Source organism: Plasmodium fragile (assembly GCF_000956335.1).
Source record: "Plasmodium fragile strain nilgiri unplaced genomic scaffold supercont1.61, whole genome shotgun sequence".
Classification (NCBI taxonomy): domain Eukaryota; phylum Apicomplexa; class Aconoidasida; order Haemosporida; family Plasmodiidae; genus Plasmodium; species Plasmodium fragile.
In genome coordinates this window covers 119,357-137,940 of record NW_012192641.1, presented here as the reverse complement: position 1 = coordinate 137,940, position 18,584 = coordinate 119,357, and the positions used below count along the sequence as shown (strand labels likewise).

General features: G+C 45.8%; 2 protein-coding genes across 2 annotated transcripts in view; both read left to right on the top strand.

Moving 5' to 3' along the window:
* Positions 1-315: 315 nt before the first annotated feature.
* Positions 316-17,239, top strand: AK88_04397 (uncharacterized protein; the record flags this gene model as incomplete). Its single annotated transcript, XM_012482007.1, has 12 exons — positions 316-941; positions 1,109-4,125; positions 4,186-6,323; positions 6,497-8,836; positions 8,947-9,162; positions 9,282-11,336; positions 11,439-12,437; positions 12,562-15,412; positions 15,575-15,723; positions 15,851-16,107; positions 16,212-16,948; positions 17,154-17,239. The coding sequence occupies 12 exons, from the start codon at positions 316-318 to the stop codon at positions 17,237-17,239; spliced, it is 15,471 nt and encodes a 5,156-aa protein (XP_012337430.1).
* A 536-nt stretch (positions 17,240-17,775) lies between these two features.
* The window catches only part of AK88_04396 (uncharacterized protein), a gene marked incomplete at both ends in the record, with an annotated part of 6,158 nt that continues 5,349 nt past the window's right edge, over positions 17,776-18,584 (top strand). Inside the window, 2 exons of the mRNA XM_012482006.1 lie at positions 17,776-18,154; positions 18,282-18,441. Of these exons, the coding sequence (XP_012337429.1) occupies positions 17,776-18,154; positions 18,282-18,441 (539 nt within the window). The remainder of the gene's footprint in view (positions 18,155-18,281; positions 18,442-18,584) is intronic.

Genomic DNA, 18,584 nt, shown 5'->3' with positions numbered 1-18,584 from the left:
AAAAAAAAAAAAAAAAAAAAAAAAAAAAAAAAAAAAAAACACTTCTTAGAATCCCCACTGCGGATAATTCCTTCCGTTTATTCTTCGAATTAATGACAGAAGGGGGAAAATAATTCGTCTGAGTGATCACTTGTTAGGAGCGGATGTGCATGCTCAGGTCAATCACAAGCATGCTGGAGCCTTCGCGCATTCAGCAGTACATCTACACGTATAGGTGCAGTCGCGGGAGAGACCGCAAGAATTGCAAGTCTTTTTTTTTCTCTGTTCCACTGATGAACATACACATGTGTTAGAAACCACGAGAATGAAATCACAATGAACTACACCTCGTTGAAGAAAAATCTCGTTATTAAGTTTAGTAACGGTGGACATAGACCCCAAAATGAGGAAGGCAAAGGGTTAAAAGGCTCTGTTGCAAAGAGAAGAACCATAGAAGAGCTTTCCGGGGGTAGTGGACACAAGGGAACAACCCACCGATGGGGGGTAGCAAATGATGGAGTGGATGAACCTGCTGGCGGCGCAAAGAAAAAAAAAAAAATGGACGTGTTGCTCGAGCTAGATGATATATTGAAAGATCACGTCCCTGTGACGGAGGAGAACGTTGCAGGCAGTAGGAAGAAGGGAGCGGAACAGAAGAGTGGGGCAGTTGGCCCCGCAGGCCAAGGACAGGCATCACCATTAGTGTCCACATCGGCCTGTGCACCTACCTTGGCAGGAGCTGCTCCAACACAGGGAGGGGTCGCCAACGGGTCGCTGCTTCCCCCCCTTGGGGAGAAAAACGAGAAGAAAATGCCGAGCAGTGGGCAAGAGGGTGCATTTAAAAAAAAGTTGGACATCGTGGAGGCGAGCTTCAGCGTGGTGAACAGCTGGTCCACCCACATCGAGTTGATTGACTTTGTGAGGAATAACATGAAGAACAACGAGTTTATTTACGTGCGCAGGTGTGTGTCGCGTCGTCGTGTCGTGGTGTCTTCTTGCCTCCTTGGGCTCATTGCACCGTTTTGTTCGACCACACTCCTCCCCATGCATCAGACTTCATCCCATTCTAACTCTCCTGCGCTTCGCTTCTTCCATACATGTCTCTTCTCTTGTTTCATTAACGTTGCAGCCTGCCTGGAGGAGGGTACGAGAAAGCCCCATGCGGGTGTAAGAAGGAAGAAGGCGTGATGTCCATATCGCTAAGCGGAGTGATGACGAACGAGAAAAACGAAACGACCTTTTACGAACTAAACGAATGGAAGAATCACATAACTCTCCTCAACAGTGCCCTGAGCTTGAAGTTTGTAAGGAAGTTCCCCCTCTACAAATATTTTTTTCTCCTCAAAAATATGATTCGGTCATGCAAGTTCAAAAGGAAAAAAAAATACATAAAGGAAAATTTGTTGTTTCTGAATGAACACTTCCTGAGTGGCTTCGTAGAGATACAAACCATTTTGGACGAGCTAAGAGAGTACAGACTGCTCGACACAAACATTAACAACATGAGCTTAGAGCAGTTTACACATTTTCAAGGAGAATATTTCCCTCGATTTGATTCCTTCCTTAAGGGGAAGCTCAATCATGTTGCCACGGTCATTTGTGAGTACAGCTTGAAGGCGCTTAATATGTTCTTGGCGCAGAATGGCATTGTGCAGGGCGGGCGCGCTGACTTGTGCAGTGGGCCCATCGTGGCGGCGAGAGTCCCCACCCAGTGGGCCGCGAAGAGGGGCACAGCGGACTCCAGCGTCAACGCCAACGCAAGCGTAAACGTAAATGTAAACACCCATGGCGAGGTCGACATCGACGTGTACTACAACAAAATCGCGCTGAGCAGCTGCTACTGCGTGTACATAAAGCGCTTCATACAGGTGTGCCAGTACCTCTGCGACGATACCCTGAGGAGCATAATCCTACACACGTACGAATACTTCCTAGGGCTGCTCAACAATTATTTCGAGGAGGATGAAAATGAAGAAGACAGACCTAGGCAAGAGCAGGATATGCAGGATATGCAGAATATGCAGAACAACAACAGAGTCATTGGAGACACGCCCATTACACTTAGCACAACGAAGGTACTCGCCAATGGTGGAGCCTCTCTGATGAGGCAAGCCAGTGGAGCGGTTTACTCCCCTTATGCTCAAATTGGGGAACCTGGTGGCAGTTGTAGGGTTAACGACACCGCGGTGGCAAGCGCAAGGGAGAGAAGCAGCCCGGGGAAGGTGCGCGACAAGGACGGCACCCCATACAGGTTAATCAAAATTGAAAACAAAGAAAGCAACATCAAGTCGGACAATGCAAATGTAGGAGGTAGCATGAACACCATGTATAGTAAAAGTAACAGTGCAGGTAATAAAACGAAAAACGAAGTGTGTCTCTTTAGCGTCGTTTTGCACGTGGACAAAGATCATTTAAAAATTACCCCTGATTGTAACCTACTAATAAATACCCTGATGCAGTGTTTTTATATGAGCATTGAAAATATTTGCATGCGTGAGGAGTTTTTTAATTACTACAAGGTTCGGGAGTTCTTCGCTAGCGAGATTTTTGTGGACAGCGTGATTTTTCGCGGCGGTAGGGGAGGGGCGACACTGACCAGTGATGCAGGGCAGCACCAAGCGCAGCCAAGCAGTGTGCTGCCAAGCAATGTGCAGCCAAACAATGCGCCGCCAAATGAAGTACCGCCAAACAATGTGCTGCCGTACCGTGTGCTCCCCCACAGCGGCTTCGCCAGTGCCATCGGGGCGGACGAAGCAATCCGGCAGCTGGACGAGGAGCTGAAGGAAAAAATGAAAATCATGTATAGCTCGATGGTGGAATCATGTAGCGAATTCGAGGAGGTGATTCAACTGCACAACAAGAATGACCAGATTCAAGTCCACCAGGTAGACATTATGAACACACAGTCCATTTCGCAACTCTTTACATCTTTTAAAGAGTTAGAAAGTAAGGTAAAGAGGATGGACAAGCACATACAAATACATTTGTTTAAGGTAGACAATGCATTGCTCATTGAAAATCTTCTGAATAACATCAGGACAAAGTGGAACGACCTGATCAGCTACCTACCATCCTTGAGTAACCAAACGATTGAGGAGCTCACCACCAAACTAGACAAATCATTCAATCTTATAAATAATATTCCCACCACCATTAATGAGCTCGTCGAGTACATCACGTTCACAAACAAATTTTCAAATGAACTGGTCAGCATAGAAGAGAATGTAGAATCTATATCGTCCCTTTTTTTACTTTTTAAAAAATACTACATAAGTATGAGTGGAAATTACACGACCAAAATTTTTCACATCAATCAACACATGAATGCCATGAAAAGTATTCTCCACAAGGAAAAGAACTATGATCTGGAATTCAGCCATCTGTTTAGGGAGCTGACTGTTGAGATCGGCCGAGTAGAACAGAACATACAACACATTTTGAGTATCGTAAAGGGTAACCTTGTCCACTTCAATTTTGTTTATTCGCTTGAAGAGATGGAATACTTGCTTGGGTGCGTGACACCCATTGGGGACATTCACGAAGAGTATTATTGTGGGGATGGGGGAGGAGGAAAAGAGACTGGTTTAGGTGGCTCCCCTGATCCCCTTTTCGCTATCGGCCCCGATGATGAAATTCAAGTGCTAGACGAACAAACCAAAAGACGCTGTTACATATTCGAGCTGCTGGAATTTATTAGAAGAAAAATCCTGGAGGTTCAGAAGGATGTAAACAAATATATTTTTTACCAGAAGGTTTTAAAGAAGAAGAAAAATGCATTTGTGAATTTTAGCTTGTTAAAAAATATGTTCCTCAATAACAGTCTTGCCATTTACACCTACTACAAGTACCTGTGTTGTCACGAGAAATATCGAATGGAGAAAATTTTCCGGTTGGATGTAGAATGCGTGTCGTCTGAAATAGGGGCCATAGATTTGTACTTCAAGAGGATCAACAAGAACTTTGTGAATGGACATTTTTACGAGCGTTGCAGCAGGTTCCACAGGACGTACGAGAGCGCGCTGCGCGTGTTGAGGTTGTTGGCGGCGGTGCGCGGGAGCCGCAAGTACTTCGAGCGGGCGGTGGCTGTGCTGAATGGCGCCAAGGGCGGGGCCGCGCCGGAGGACGTGGCCTGGGTCAGCATGCGCCGTGCTGCCGTGCGAAGCGATGGCGTGGCACGTGATGGGGTGGCACGTGATGGGGTGACAGGTGATGGGGTGGCACGTGATGGGGTGGCACGTGATGGCGCGGGCCATATGTCTACCGACGATGCGTGTATTGGCGATACGTATAATGGAGAGGAGGCGAACCCCGCCGTGCTGCCGAGCGCCCAAGAGCAAATCGAACTGAGGCAGCTGCTCCACCTGCACTTCGCCAACAGCATCCCGGACCTGGAGCACATTTGCTTCGAATATGAAAAGGAAAAAAAAATGAATGAGCAGCTGGAGAATTTGAAAGGAAACCTAAAGAAAAACAAAATAGACATTAACCTCGTAAACAAAAAGGTATACTTCGTCAACAACATAATAGAACTGATACACAATTTGAAGGGAACCCTTGCGGAGCTGTTCGTTCTTCAAAACGACTCCTTCAGTAAACATATATACACAGAAATGTACCAGCTGTCTCATCAGATTATAAATTTTACAAACATCTTAGGAGTCATTAATAAAATACAGACATGCTATATTCAGCTAGCTAAACATAAAAATAGCGAAATGAAAAAAGTTGTAAAAACGGATCACCTGTCTACCATCGTAAGTAAGTACAAACAAATGTGTGAAGAATTTTTCATTTACCCACAAATAATGAAACATTTAAAAAAAACTTATGAGTTGGAAGAATTTGAAAAAACGGAGAAGCAGCTAAGGGCTATTCAGGAAGAGGTAGAAAGATATACTCTACAACGAAGAAGTGAATGGTATACTTTCTTCTTACTCACTGATGAAGAATTTTTAAATGTATATTTAAATATGAATGAGCTAAAATGTCTGAACAGATATGTTCATAAGTTATTCCCTTATGTACAGAAATTCATTTTTCAAAATGATTCCATTTGTGGTATTATTACATCTGACAAGGAACGGGTTCTATTCAAGGAAGAGATAAAATACAAGAAGACAGAATTTTTGTTAAATGAAATTAATAACGAAATTAAAAATGCAGTGATGAGGAACATCCATGCATATGCTGTTCGGAAGGAATTCTTGGCTCCACTTAAGGAAGACTCCTACCTCTTCTTTTGCCAAATGAAAAATCTGCAGCAACTCTTCATTCTGCTCAATATATACTTTACGCACATCTGGGAGGGCTTCGTTCATGATGCGCAAAAGAGCAAGTACGTTGTCTACCTGCTCACGGAGAATCTGCGCCGTATGGCGTGTGTGGTGGCCAGGGGGAGAAGCGCAGTACCATGGAGACACTCAAGCGTGTGTGATGATGGTGCATTGGGGGAGAGTATCCCCAGTGAGGATGTGAAGCAGTGTGGAAGGCACCAGATGGAACAAGTAGACAATGACCAACCACTACAAAGCAACAAGGGATGGAAAATCACCTTCACCTTTTTCGCCCAGATGAGAGATCAGTTGCAGGCTTTCCTACACGAGCAGAGCAAAGGCTCCCTCACGGGGGACACCAGTTATGACCACCTGGAACAGGTGAAGCACCACCTGGAGAACGAAACCTACCGCATTCAATTTTTTAATCACAGTTTCAAGTACAAGTACGAATTGCTAGGGAATGAGAATTACACGATGGATATGTTTTATCACCAAAAAAGTTACGGGTTCTTTTTTTACAAGTACATTCAAAACGGGTTCATTGTTTTGCCATCGACCAGCATCTACGGGATCACTCACTCAAAAAATTTTTCTACTCTCCTAGGATTTCATTATATCCTAATTAACAACAAGGGAGTGGAGAAGCGGGATCTCCTGAACTACGTATCTTGTACTTTGTGCTCCAACGCATCTGTCTTTCTTCACCAAGTAGATGCGTACCGACCGGAGGTTCTATCCCTATTGAATGAACAGCTAGCCAATATTAGAAACCATTTGGTCAACAAAATGAAGTCGATAAAGATAAATGGAAGTGAATTCAATCTCAGCAAAAAGAATCTTATGTACATATCTCTAGCGCAAGAATGTCTTCCCTTTGGAGAGTACTACTCGGAAGAGGGTTCTGTAAACCCGGTTACCAGACTTCACTTTTCACTGTCGGTACACGAGCCGGCCAAGCCTTTTTCACTAACAATTCTGTTCCTTATTTTTGTCCTGTCCTGCGGGCCCAGTCGAGCTCGTACCTTGGCCTCCTCAACGTATGCGGCCTTCCAGTATTTGAAGCAGCACGTAAGGATATCGAGCGGACAAGTAGCTCGCTTGTGCAAAGCGGCTCCAACGCCAGTTTTTTTTTTTTTTTTTTTTTTTTTTTTACTCAACCTGCCGCATGTCTAACCTCCCCATTTTTGTCCCTTTTCCATTTGCACCCTCTCATGTCTCTTATATTACCACCTCAACCACAGGAATATTTGAAGCCGCACCTGGACGAAAGGACATTACTCCGCATGGTAAAGATGGTCAGGCGTGAGAATAAATCATACGATGAGTACACCTTGGCCAAGGGGATCATCAAACACGTGTCTTCTTTTGTTCAGAGCTCCAAATGGAAGGAGCTGGCAAAAGACATGTGTCTTATGTTTAACGTGGCCAAGGAGTGGCGAGATCGGTTACTCAAGTGGGTAGAAAAAAAAGACGAAGCAGAACAGCAAGAATTGTACACAGCGGAAGAGACTCATCAGCAAACTTGTCCTGAAACACCCTCGTGGGATGAACAAATAGGTCACATAGTAACTGATTTAATGGTAGAAAAAAAAATGACCTTCATGAAATATCAAGTGGAGAAATGTTTGCAGTTGTACAAAATTTTAAATCACTTTACCTTTCGCCAGAGGGATGAAATGAAGTGTCACCAGAGGAACATCACAAACGTTTTGCTAGTGGGGAAGAAATATGCAGGACGAAACACCATTGTCCTTCTTCTGGCCACTCTGATTAACCGTTTGGGGGTGGCACAGAATAAGTCTTATAATCACTGCACGGTGGAGAAGATCGACTTGAGCTACTGCGAGGATGGGGACTGTTTCAACTTTGTGTTCGGTCGCCGTGGAGGAAGCACCTCTGGGGGGGGACAGGAGGAACGGGCAGGTAAGGAAGCGATTGAAATGGGAGTAGCGGCAGGGGTAGCCGTTGATGGAAGGTACAACCCCAGCGAAGCATCTCTTGAGATGAAAAACGCTCAGGGTTGCACCAACAAGTGGGGCAGAAAGACTAAGAAAAAAACGGGCCCCACATCCACCGATGAAGAAAGGAATAGTAAAAAGAATAACCCAAATGAGATGAAACATGTTAATCAGTGTAACCAGTGGGCAGCAGAATCTGTGATGAAGAGGAATAAAATACACATCAGTGTGATCAACGTACGGGACAGTACCTTCGTGGAGAGGATTATGAGCCACACGATGAAAAAAAATCTGCTGAGTCAAATGGACAAACAACACGAAGAATGCAAACACCACTGTTATGTGTTCACTCCAGAGCGATTAACACAAATGTCTCCTAACCTCATTGGGAAGTACCATCATGTGCAGGTGAGGCACACCGTCCCCTTCCTCCCCTTCATCACACATGCCGTGGAGCGAATAAAAACGTACAAGACAGTTAAGAAAAAAATCGTTAAGGTATTTGAGGATTTGTTTATAGAGGCGGTCAACTTTTTTAAGAAGAACAGGAAGCATGAGGGAAGTGGCACATTAGGGTTGAGCGGAAGGGCTGGCCAGAAAAACGCCCCGTTTGGCAACCCCACTGGCGAGGCGTTTTCCCCGTCCACATTCCCTTCACATGAGGGGGAAGTTAGCAGAGGGGACGTGCGCAGAGCGGACGAATTGCAGTGCTCAGGGGCGAGTCAAGATCGGGATAGGGGTATGGGAAGTAATCGAGATAGCACTTGGCGTGGGCGTAACGAGGAAGCACCCAGATCTGTTACAGAGGCAGGTGAAGTGCAGGACGAATCTGATGAGGAAGGCGATGATGAAGTGACGAGGGAAGACGGCATCCTCCATTTTCTCCACAAGGGAAGGGCCCAAGTGAGCGTCCACGTGAACACACTGATCAGCCACTTTGTACATTTGGTCGATTATTTCATAACAACCCTCAAGGAGAAAAAGGGGACAGAAAAAAAAACCCTGGAGAATCATCTGAACAATATAATTACGATCAGCTTTGTCTACGCCTTTACATCTGTCATGGATAAAAAATTCAGAACCCAATTTGAGGGATTCATTTTTAAGCACATCAACAACATTTCGATCATCCCGAGGAACAGCTCCTTTGTGCATCTACACTACAATGCTGAAACGAATAAGATCATGAGACACGAAAAAATTTTTTCAAAGGAGAGTGTGCATATAAGTAAAATGGATCTAGTGCACAACGCCTTGTTCATAAATCATAATTATTTTTTATTTGAAGATTCTAACATTTTATGTATGAAGTATTTGGTAAAAATTTCTTCCTACCTTCGTATGCCTCTTGTTCTTATGGGAGGGTCTAACTCAGCTAAATCGATGTGTCTTTATAACCACTTGAACGCGGAGGACCAGAAGAGGGCAAATCTTCACAACTTCACCTTCCGCTTCAATGCACTGTTTCGGTACCACCGAATTGTAAATAAGTTGAGACGCTCGTTCGATCTCTCTGGGGGGTCCGTGCGGGACGACGTGACCATCTTCATTGATGATGTTAACTGCCTGGGCGGGGATTCCCGCGTCACCATGGAGTTCCTCTACGCCCTCGCGGGGACCAGCGTAAGTGGTGCATGATTCGCGGCGCACACGCACACACATAACCACACGCTGATACACACACGCACACACATAACCACACGCGCGCTTCTGCCCCACCTTCCCTAACGCAGGCCTTCTTCGACCGGGAGCTCCGAACCGACGTGGCCCTGCCGAGGCGCAGAATCTTTTGCACCTTTAACAGCGAGCACGCGATGCGTACACAGGAGGAGTGTCACGACTTTCAAAAGATGCACCAGCACTTTTTCGTCCTCAACGTGGGGGAGATGGACACATTGGACATACAGAGCGTCTACTCGAGTCTCATCGAGACGCTCTTCTTGAAATATGTAAGTTGGTGGCGCGGAAGGACACCTCCTCCGTTAGAAGCGCGCGGGTCTCTTCACTCATAATGGCTAATCGCCGCTAATCACCACTCATCACCACCCATCACCGCCCTCCACCACAGAACTTCTGCGAAGAGGTGATAACCGAGTGCAACAGCTTCATCAAGTGCATCCAGGAGATATTCGAAGGCGTCATGGGAAAGCCCAGGGGGGAGCAAGGCACGCTGTACCTGCACACGAGTAGAATGAACAACCTAATCAACCACCTGCTGCTCTACGACAAAGACATAACAAATAATATAAATGATATTTTGATTTTCTTCAAACAAGATGTATATAGAATTTTCTGCAGCGACGTCATTTCACATGCACAGATTCGGAAGTGTAAAGAAATAATTGAAAAGTCCTTCACCACACGTTTTAGTAAATACCTTTTGCAGCAAAACAATGAGTTTTTTTTAAGTGAACAAAAAAATAAGCTGACTGTTCAGGTAAAATCGAATCTTTGTGATGAAGGACAGGGAGGGAAAATAAATTTTCGCTTTGTAAGTAGCTTTTTTGAGGACAGAAATGTTGAAGGTTTCTACCATGACATTGTAAGGATGGTTCTGACGATAAATTCTTTTCTTCTCTTGAGGAGAAGCAATATCGTTTTTTTGAATGAACAGGAGGATTTACTACGGAAAATCGTTTCCATTTATTGTGCATACAAAAATGATCGTATCGCCTTTTTAGCGGATGACGTGGGTGTGTCTAGGGGGCAACTGCGGGAAGCCTACCACCACACCATGAGGTCTCTACTGGGGGAGAGTCAAGCAGATAATAATACCAACTCTGAGGTAGAATCTATGAGGAGTTCTAAGCTGGAAGATTCTGTGGGGGATCCCCCCCATGGGAGAAATATATTATTAGGTCGCTTCCCTCACAACGACGAGTACATGGACCTTATGGACAACGCACTACACAACGGAGACCTAGATAGGCTTTATGAAGATTTCACAAACCAGTACTACCTAGACATAGTGAGCTTAATCAAACACAAACAGGTCCGTATTGGAGGAAACATTCAAAACTACATCGCGCCCATGTTACTAAACAGGAATCATTTTATCTTCTACACGAATCAATATCAACAGCTTCATCAAACTCACTCTTCTCGGTTTGTACATTTGTTCAAGTCATGCCACGTGGTCCACTTGAATTTGTTCCACTTTGAGGAGAGTAACATTTTTCTGTTTAACTTATCTTTGCCTCTTTACAATTATGTGAAGGGCAGACCTACGTACCTCTTCCCTAGTGAGGCGCAGTGTGGGTTGGTCCCTGCATCTAACTCAGATGTGGAGATTTCTCTGGAAATTCGTTTCCTCACTAGAATAAGTGGAAGTTTGAACGGACTGCTAGCAAATCAGGGCGTCTACCACCACCAGTGGGATCATCACTCCTCCCCTGATGTGAAGCCACCCCATTGGAGGGGGCATACTAACACACAAATTGACGCAGCTATATTTGTGAAGAAGACACACCAAGTGTACACCACATTGAACAAGCAGGAACTGAACCCGTTGCTAGAAAAAAGGGACAAATGCAAAAAGTTCATCGAACACTTGGTCAGCCAAAGTGAAGAAACACACACACTAGTACATCAAATAGGGGACAAAATTAGGAAAAAGGAAAAGGAGATGAATCTAATGAACAACCATGTGGAAAACTCCCTCAGAGAATACATGAAGAAAATACATAAAGCCAAAAATGATTTGAAAAAAATTACCAAAGAAGATTTTAAACATTTTAAGGAGGAAAATAGGAACAGGTATGGAGGGTTCCTCAAAATCGTGTACCTCTACTTTGGTCAAAGGAATGATGAGAATTACATTAAAAATTCCTTCAACTATTCATTTTTTTTTTATCACATTAAAAATATATTCATCGATTCTATTACCAAGAGCCTCATCCTCAAGTACGAAAATGTGTCTAATGTGGAAAGGTTTCTTAATTATAAGTTTGTTAATATATTAAATTCTTTTATCGTTTCGGTTAATGATTATGTGAAGAAGAGGGATTCTCTTTTGGTGCAACGGAAGGGGGTGATCCAGCTCAGTCAGGATATTTCTGCTTTACGCGATGACTTGCGGAAGACGCTGGTGGGTGGGGCTCCCCCAGATGCGCGCGATGTGCTGGTAAGTGGGCACCACGTCGTGCCGCTAACCCGGTTCATGCTTACCCGGTTGTTGTTTCCCCCCTCACAATAGTACTCCCCCCACCCACACACACACATGCAGGAGGATCTCCTCTCAATTGAGCACGAGACGAAGGAAGAAATCGAGCGCAGGACACATGTCCTCCTCCCACTGAAAAGCGTCCTGTTCATCTACTGCTCCGCCATGGAATCGAGGGAGAAAAAGAAGTTCATAAAATTGCTCATGAAGGAGAGGGACAAGTACAGGCGGATGAGTCTCGATGCGTCTGGGGTGAAGCTCACGGGACGGACTGAGCAGAGGGGGCAAGTGGAGACGTTAAACCTTTCTGGGCACCCCGAACCGCCCCAGTGCTGCCAGCCCACCTGGGGTGACCTGACCCCGCGGAGCGCACTCAACCTGGAGAACTATCTACCTCCCACATTTGTAAAGCAATATGAGCAGCTGAATCTCTGCTGGGACAGCATGCTCATGTTTAACTGCAACCTGCTCGATGTTCTGCACGAGAAGGTAATCATATGCATCGACCCCTTTCAACAAATGAAGAAGTACCTTTTAAAGAAGTTCCGAAGGGACGAGGAAAAGTACGTCTATGTGAAGTGGCAGTGCGGTTGGGAGATTTACGCCGTTGGAGGGGACAGCCAAGGGGGAGTTGCCCCGTTGGACAAAGAGCTTCGAACCGACCACGGGCACAGTACCGACATGAGTTGCTCTAGTATGAGCCGCCCCAGCATAAGCCGCGACAACAGGAGCCACGACGACAAAGAGGAACATCTCGCGCACATCACAAACAAGATAAGGAGCTACCGGAGCAGGAGCTTCAACATTGTGTTCAAAAAAGTGGACGAGCTTATTTACTCACTTGTGAATGAAGGCACACAGGGGTCTGGAACTGTATACCTCTTTGTCGACTCTGTTGAGGAGATTGATTTCACGAAGATAGGACAGGACCACCATGTCATCTTGTGTGATTATAAGAAGAGGAATCTACTGAACCTGTTTGCTTACTATTACGACAAGGGGGCGAAGGGACGTTCGGGTTCGGAGTTCCCATCAGTGATGAGGGCCCTGCGCGAGGAGGAGGTAACTCTATGCGTGCGTCGTATCACGTGTGGGCATCGCATCACGTGCGTGCATCGTGCCACTTCTGCCCTTTCGCGGCCAGAAATATTTCCCCATTTGTCTTACGTTTGCCCCCCCGTCCCAGGTGCTGCGCCGAGCGGCTGACCTGCTCGAGAAGACGGCAAGAAGAAAAGATAAGCATGCCAGTGGGCATCACGCCAAGCAGTGCGACGAAGAGGAGACGAGCAACAGCCACTTGGAAGACTCACAGGGGAAGGACAAAAGTGAACGAAATGAACAAGGCGAAACGGGTGAAGCAACCGCTAGTACCCCCCCTACCGCACAGGTGGTCGTCCTAACTTACGTGGCCTACCTCCTAACCCAGTCGCTCGGGATGATGAAAGAAAGATACAAGTTCCCCCAATACAACTTTGTAAAGGTCGTCAAGCTGGCCAGGAGTATATTCAACGGAGGGAAGAGCAAAGAGAACGAAGTGTCTGTGTTAAACTTCTTCTACTTTCACATTTTGTCCTTCGTGGACAGCAAACATACACTGCTGTTAAATTTCTTGCTGAGCATATACCTGGATGTGTATTATTACAAAGCGATAAAGTGGAAGGAAGTGTTTTTATTTTTTCGAAGCTATAACAAGGGGTGGGAGAAGCGAGTACTTCACTCCATTGGGCAGAAGCGGAAGAGGGACGCTGCATTTGGAGAAGGAGGGGACTGTCCCGTTGAGCATCTGCACGATTCACTTTCATCAGGGGATGCTTCGGTTCGAAATGTGGACTCTTCATGTAGGATCAGCTCAAATAAGGGGAACAATCCCTTATTTGAATATGAAAATTGTACCTCTGAGCGAGGGAAAGATGAATTGGCGAATGGCGAAGACAACTGCTTGAGTGATGTGTGGGACAGTTCCTCCGCCTACACGAGTAGCATATACGATGAGCACTTTGGCTTAGTGGAGAACGAGTTAGGCGAGGAATATTACTCTGGGGAGAGCCTCACGCAGAATGGGCCGTGGGACAGGGGAAGTGAATCCTTGCAAGGTCAGACAAATCTGTGGGGAGAAAAAATGGCTTATGGGATGAACGAGAATAGGGAGGGTCAAATTTTAAAATGTGTAGATCGATCAGTGCAGGTGCTTTATGTGGAGAAGAAGAAGTTGAAGAGGGTGTTCTGTGAAGAGGAGGACGAGCAGCCGCTGCAGCTGCATGATGATGGTGATAAGGAGGGGGCGCCTGTTAAGAATGCCAAACAGGCTAACGTGAGAAGTGGAGAGACAGCCAAAGGAACAACCATGCATTCACACGACCACACTGGTAGCAGCGATGAGGATGAATTGGATCCATCTCTTCACGTAGCTGGTGACAAGGAGGAAGACTCCATCGAGTATTATTTACCTGAGCTTCTACAACTGAGAAGCACAAACAGGTGTGTATTCAAAAAGTTATTGCAACACATTAAGAAGAACAAAAACATATGGAACAGGTATGTTAGGACGAGGAGTCCCCATTTGGTCGCACCCACAGATACAGGTGAAGAGAATAAAAAGGAAGACGACGCGTTTCCACTTAAGGAGTTCACTAAGCCATGCATGTTGTTTTACAGAATGGTAGTCGACAGAATTATAAAGAAGCAGGAGTTTGTCCTGTCAGTTAGGAAGTACGTGGACGTAAAGCTAAGCGGAATGATTTATTTGGAGCGAGAAATGGTTAACAGGAATTTGTGCCATTTCGTCGCTTCTCACGTTGGTGGTAACTCTGCTTGCATCATCGGGGGAGAGGTCATACCCAGAGGGGACGAATGTATAAGGCACATTACAAGCGAGCGTCACAATTGCTCTAATGATGATGAGAACCCTGGTGAAGTCTTCATACAGTGCGTGCAGCAGGGAACATACTTCAACACTCTGCTCAGAGAAAGAAACAAGCTGGTTATACTTGTGCACAAAAACCGACACAGCTTTGCATTGTCCACGGTGATGCTAACAAGCAACAACGTCCGATACATAGATGTGAATAATTCTTCCAACTCCGTGTCTTCAAAGCAGAAGGATGTGGTCATGATGGATGTTGGGGAGGGAGACATGCACAAAGCGGAGAAGTATATAAAGAAGAACTCTCACAAAATTTATTTTGTTTATTATAATCGCATGGACAGTCTATCACCTACACTGATGCGAAACGCCCTAGTGCTGAACCTCGATTTTGCACACCAATCACAGGAGTACCTGCACTTTCTACACTTCTGCCTCAATTCGCTCACTATTTGTAATGCACCTGGTGTGGAAGAAACAAGTGGGGATACTACTATCAGGTGCCTTTTCCTCACCATTTTGTTTTTCTCCCTGTTGAATGAGCAGGGTCCTGTGGAAAATACAAACGTTAATGTGGACCTGCTGAATGAGATGGTGGGAATGGTCGAGCTATTCTGCGAAGTGGCTCAGAAGGGCGGTCGCTACACAGAGGTGGGTAAATTAGATGCTCACCATGAAGAAGCCTCACAACGAGATCATGTGGACGATCGCGCAAAGTACAAGGCGCAATTAAAAAACGCAGAGAAATGTAAAAACTTCCTCTCTTATCATTTGAAGACATTTGTGAATAATTTATTTTCCAAGGACTTTATACTAACGAAGAACATACTGCACTCCTTTGTATATAATTTATTTTCGAGTAAAATGAACAGGAACAGTCCATCCGTTATAAGCAACGTGTTGCAAATGCCGACCAGTATTAAGACGTTGCATGGCATGATTGAGCATATCTGCAAAAATATGCACTTGATGGAAAAAATTTTTAAAAAGAATACAAGTGTATACTTGTACGAAGGGGCACAGCTGATGTCTCTAACCGAGAGAGTGCTTCTTTCGGAGTGCCAGTTGATTAACAGGGCCCATAGGACAAACACCTTTCAGTTGATTCTTCTTTACCTGGAGGAGTTTTCCTGCTTCGTGTCGATGAGGCAGGCCGTCAACGCCACGCCAACGTGTACGTGTGCTTCCTGGATGGGTTGAGCGCCTCCCCCCTATCGTTGCGTCGTTGTCTGTACTGTGATGTGTGTGTGTGTGACGTATAAACGGGGCTTGCCTTCATTGCGTCCCCTCCTACACCACTGGTTCTTTTCTTTGCACCCCTCCTCTCCCCTTGCAGTGAAGTACCTGACGGAGGAATACAACTCCCTACTGAGCCACATCAGAAGCATGAAAGACGAAATTAGACACCTCGTCCAAATGGCAGGCTCACTCCACCTTTCGAATGATCCCTTGGGGGAGATGCAATTAGATTTGCTCACCTTCAGGGTAAAAAAAAAAATTAGCGCAATGATGGGAGAGCACCTGGGCGTGAGGGCGAAGCCCCTCCATTTTGGCCGCCTCCCGTGGGTAAATCATCGCTTCCACTTCTTCTCCCACTTCCACTTCCTTTCAGGTGCCGCGCAAATGGGACGCCTTGTCTAGGGGAGAGAACGACTTGCGGGAATTCTTTGCGCACATAAAGGAAAAGCTGAGTTACTTGAAAAATCTGATAAAGACAGATCAGCGGGGAGGCAGACACGTGTACAACGTCTCCATGTTTAAGAATCCGTTACTCTTCTTTTACTCGGTGTATCTGAGTTATGCGCGCAGCATGAATGTGCCGTTGAGCAGCCTGAGCGTGTCCTTCAAGTACTGCGACGGAATTAGCGGGTAGGCGTCCAGCGTGCGAGCAGTCACGCGAGTAAATTTCTGCGCAGCGTACTATCCACACTACTGTGCACACTGCTGTGCAAACCGCCGCGCACCCCCTTCAGGAACGAGGAGGGCATTTGGCTGCTGCCCATACAAACATACAAAGGCGAATTCGTGACGACCTCCCAGCCCTTCGCGCACAAGTTCATCCACAAGAGAAACAGCATTTTCATGAAAATTTGCGACGAGGAAAACAGGCGTGGTGTGCGCGCGAGTGGGAGAGAGGAGTACGGCGAGCTGGGCCTCGTAGCGCCCGCTGAGGGAGACACCGTGAACAACGCCAAAGAAAAGGAAACAGGAGATCATTCCGCCCCAATGGACAACCAAGGTGGAGGGGTCGATAACCCTAATGTAGGACTGTCTGTACAAAAAGGAGAAGCCATTCGAATCCATAACACCAATGACTATTGGGCATACACCCACAAGAAGGAAAATGAATTTTATTACGATTCGCCCTACATTTATATAAAGATAAAAAAGAACAAGCAGAGTGAGATTGCTCACAATGGAGGAAATGAAAAAACTGATCCTAATTGCGCATACAACGAGGATGCCGATAAAGGGGGTGCCAATAAAAATTCAAATGATGCAAAGGATGGGGAAGGGTTCGAAAGAGAAGCAAGAAGCCATCTTGGTGATAGTTATGAGGAAGGAGGAATGGAAAGGACGAATTTAGCTAGCTACTGTGCAGATAATTTAACTTGTGCCTTTAGCGCCTTCAAAAATAACGACCCGTTCGACAAGAATGATTTTATTTTTTATTGCCCCGTCTTGACTTTCAACCCCAGAACGCGCAGACGTAAGAGACTCGTCCTTCTTGTGCACGCAAACTGTGTACACATACGGGGCACTTGTGGCTAATGGTGTCTTAAACCGAGTGGCCTCGCCCTTATTTGTATTAGGGACGTAGGGGATGAAGGCCTGTGGTGGCGCCACGATGTAACTATGCCCCCTTAAAAGAAATATATGCCCTTTCTTAACATTTGTTTTACTTCTCCCCGCAGACGATAAAACGCTATTTTTCCTACCCATCCCGTGCATATACAACAAGACAATTTACAAGAAGCTCAAAGTGCACATGTTATTGTAGCGCAGGCCCAGCTTGGGGGGAGCTTCATTTCGAGCAGCTTCATTTGGGGCAGCTTCTTTTTTTTTCCGCGCTTTGTTCTGTTCTATTTTTTTTTTTTTTTTTTTTTTTTTTTTTTTTTTTTTTTTTTTTTTTTTTTTTTTACCCGCACGCGTGGCCCCCTTGGACACACACGCACAAATATACACACATGGAACTAATATGATGGCTAATCCGTGTCGCAGAATTGTTCCAACTACACACAGAGTGAAAAAAAAAGGTTGGCTCGGAAATTCATTAATTGGCGATGCGATAAGCGTGCGCACAGTTATGCGTGTACGCACCTGAGCAGAGGCTTCGGTACTTTGGCGCGGACACGCGAGCGCGCAGCGAAGTGGGAAGCTCGATTGAGAGGAGCGCGGACCATGGTCTTCTACACGCAGGGGCGACGGAAAGTCACACACCAGGAAGGACAGCCCTCCTGAGGGTCAATCACGACATTACGCAGCACACACGCGTACACACATATACGCAGCCTGAAACACCCCTCCGCTAACCCAATGAATGAACACGAAATTAAGGAACTGGAGGAAATTAGAAACACCATTGTGAGAAAGAATGAAAAAGGGGAACATTATTCCACATCTGTGATTAACACCGTTTTATTATTTGGCCATTTTGTTCTGTATGCCTGTATCGTCGTTGTGCACTTTTCATATCGGCATGATGATTTTACGAGTTGCTTCCATCAGTCCTTTTCCGCGGTCGTTAAAAATGTGTATGCCAGTGTTGGTGACATAGGGGTCATTCAGAGGGATCTCTCTGGCATGACACGAGTGTGCAACTATGGCCGAATTCATTTTTTAAGATATGAGTTGGAGGAGGGGGGCTCCAACTACGTCTTGTCTTTTTATAACTCGAGTTCCAGTACATATGTAGGTGCGTAGCGGGACGTATATGAGATGAGACAACTAGTGTCTACCCATTCCGTTATGCTCTTTTTTTTGTTCCCCCTGTGTCTACTTCGTTACGCGTTTTTTTTTTTTTTCCCCTCCTCCCCGTGCAGACTACTCAGTTGCGTTCCACAAGTTGTTCCATTCGACGATCTTCAAATGTGAATCGAGCATAAGCATTGGCCACGCCTACCACTGGTACGAGTGGCTCGTGTTCCTGCTCCTTAACATGAGCGCGCTGGGAGTGGCGTATCGGAAGTGCATCTCTGGGGGGTTAGTTTGTCCACGAGAGGGCGCACGAGCTGCATCGGCATCAGCATCAGCAGCGGCGGTGCTATGAGGAAAGTCAAGCCCACCCGATACATACACACATAAGTGACATGCCGCCCCTTTTTTTTTTTTTTTTTTTTTTTTTT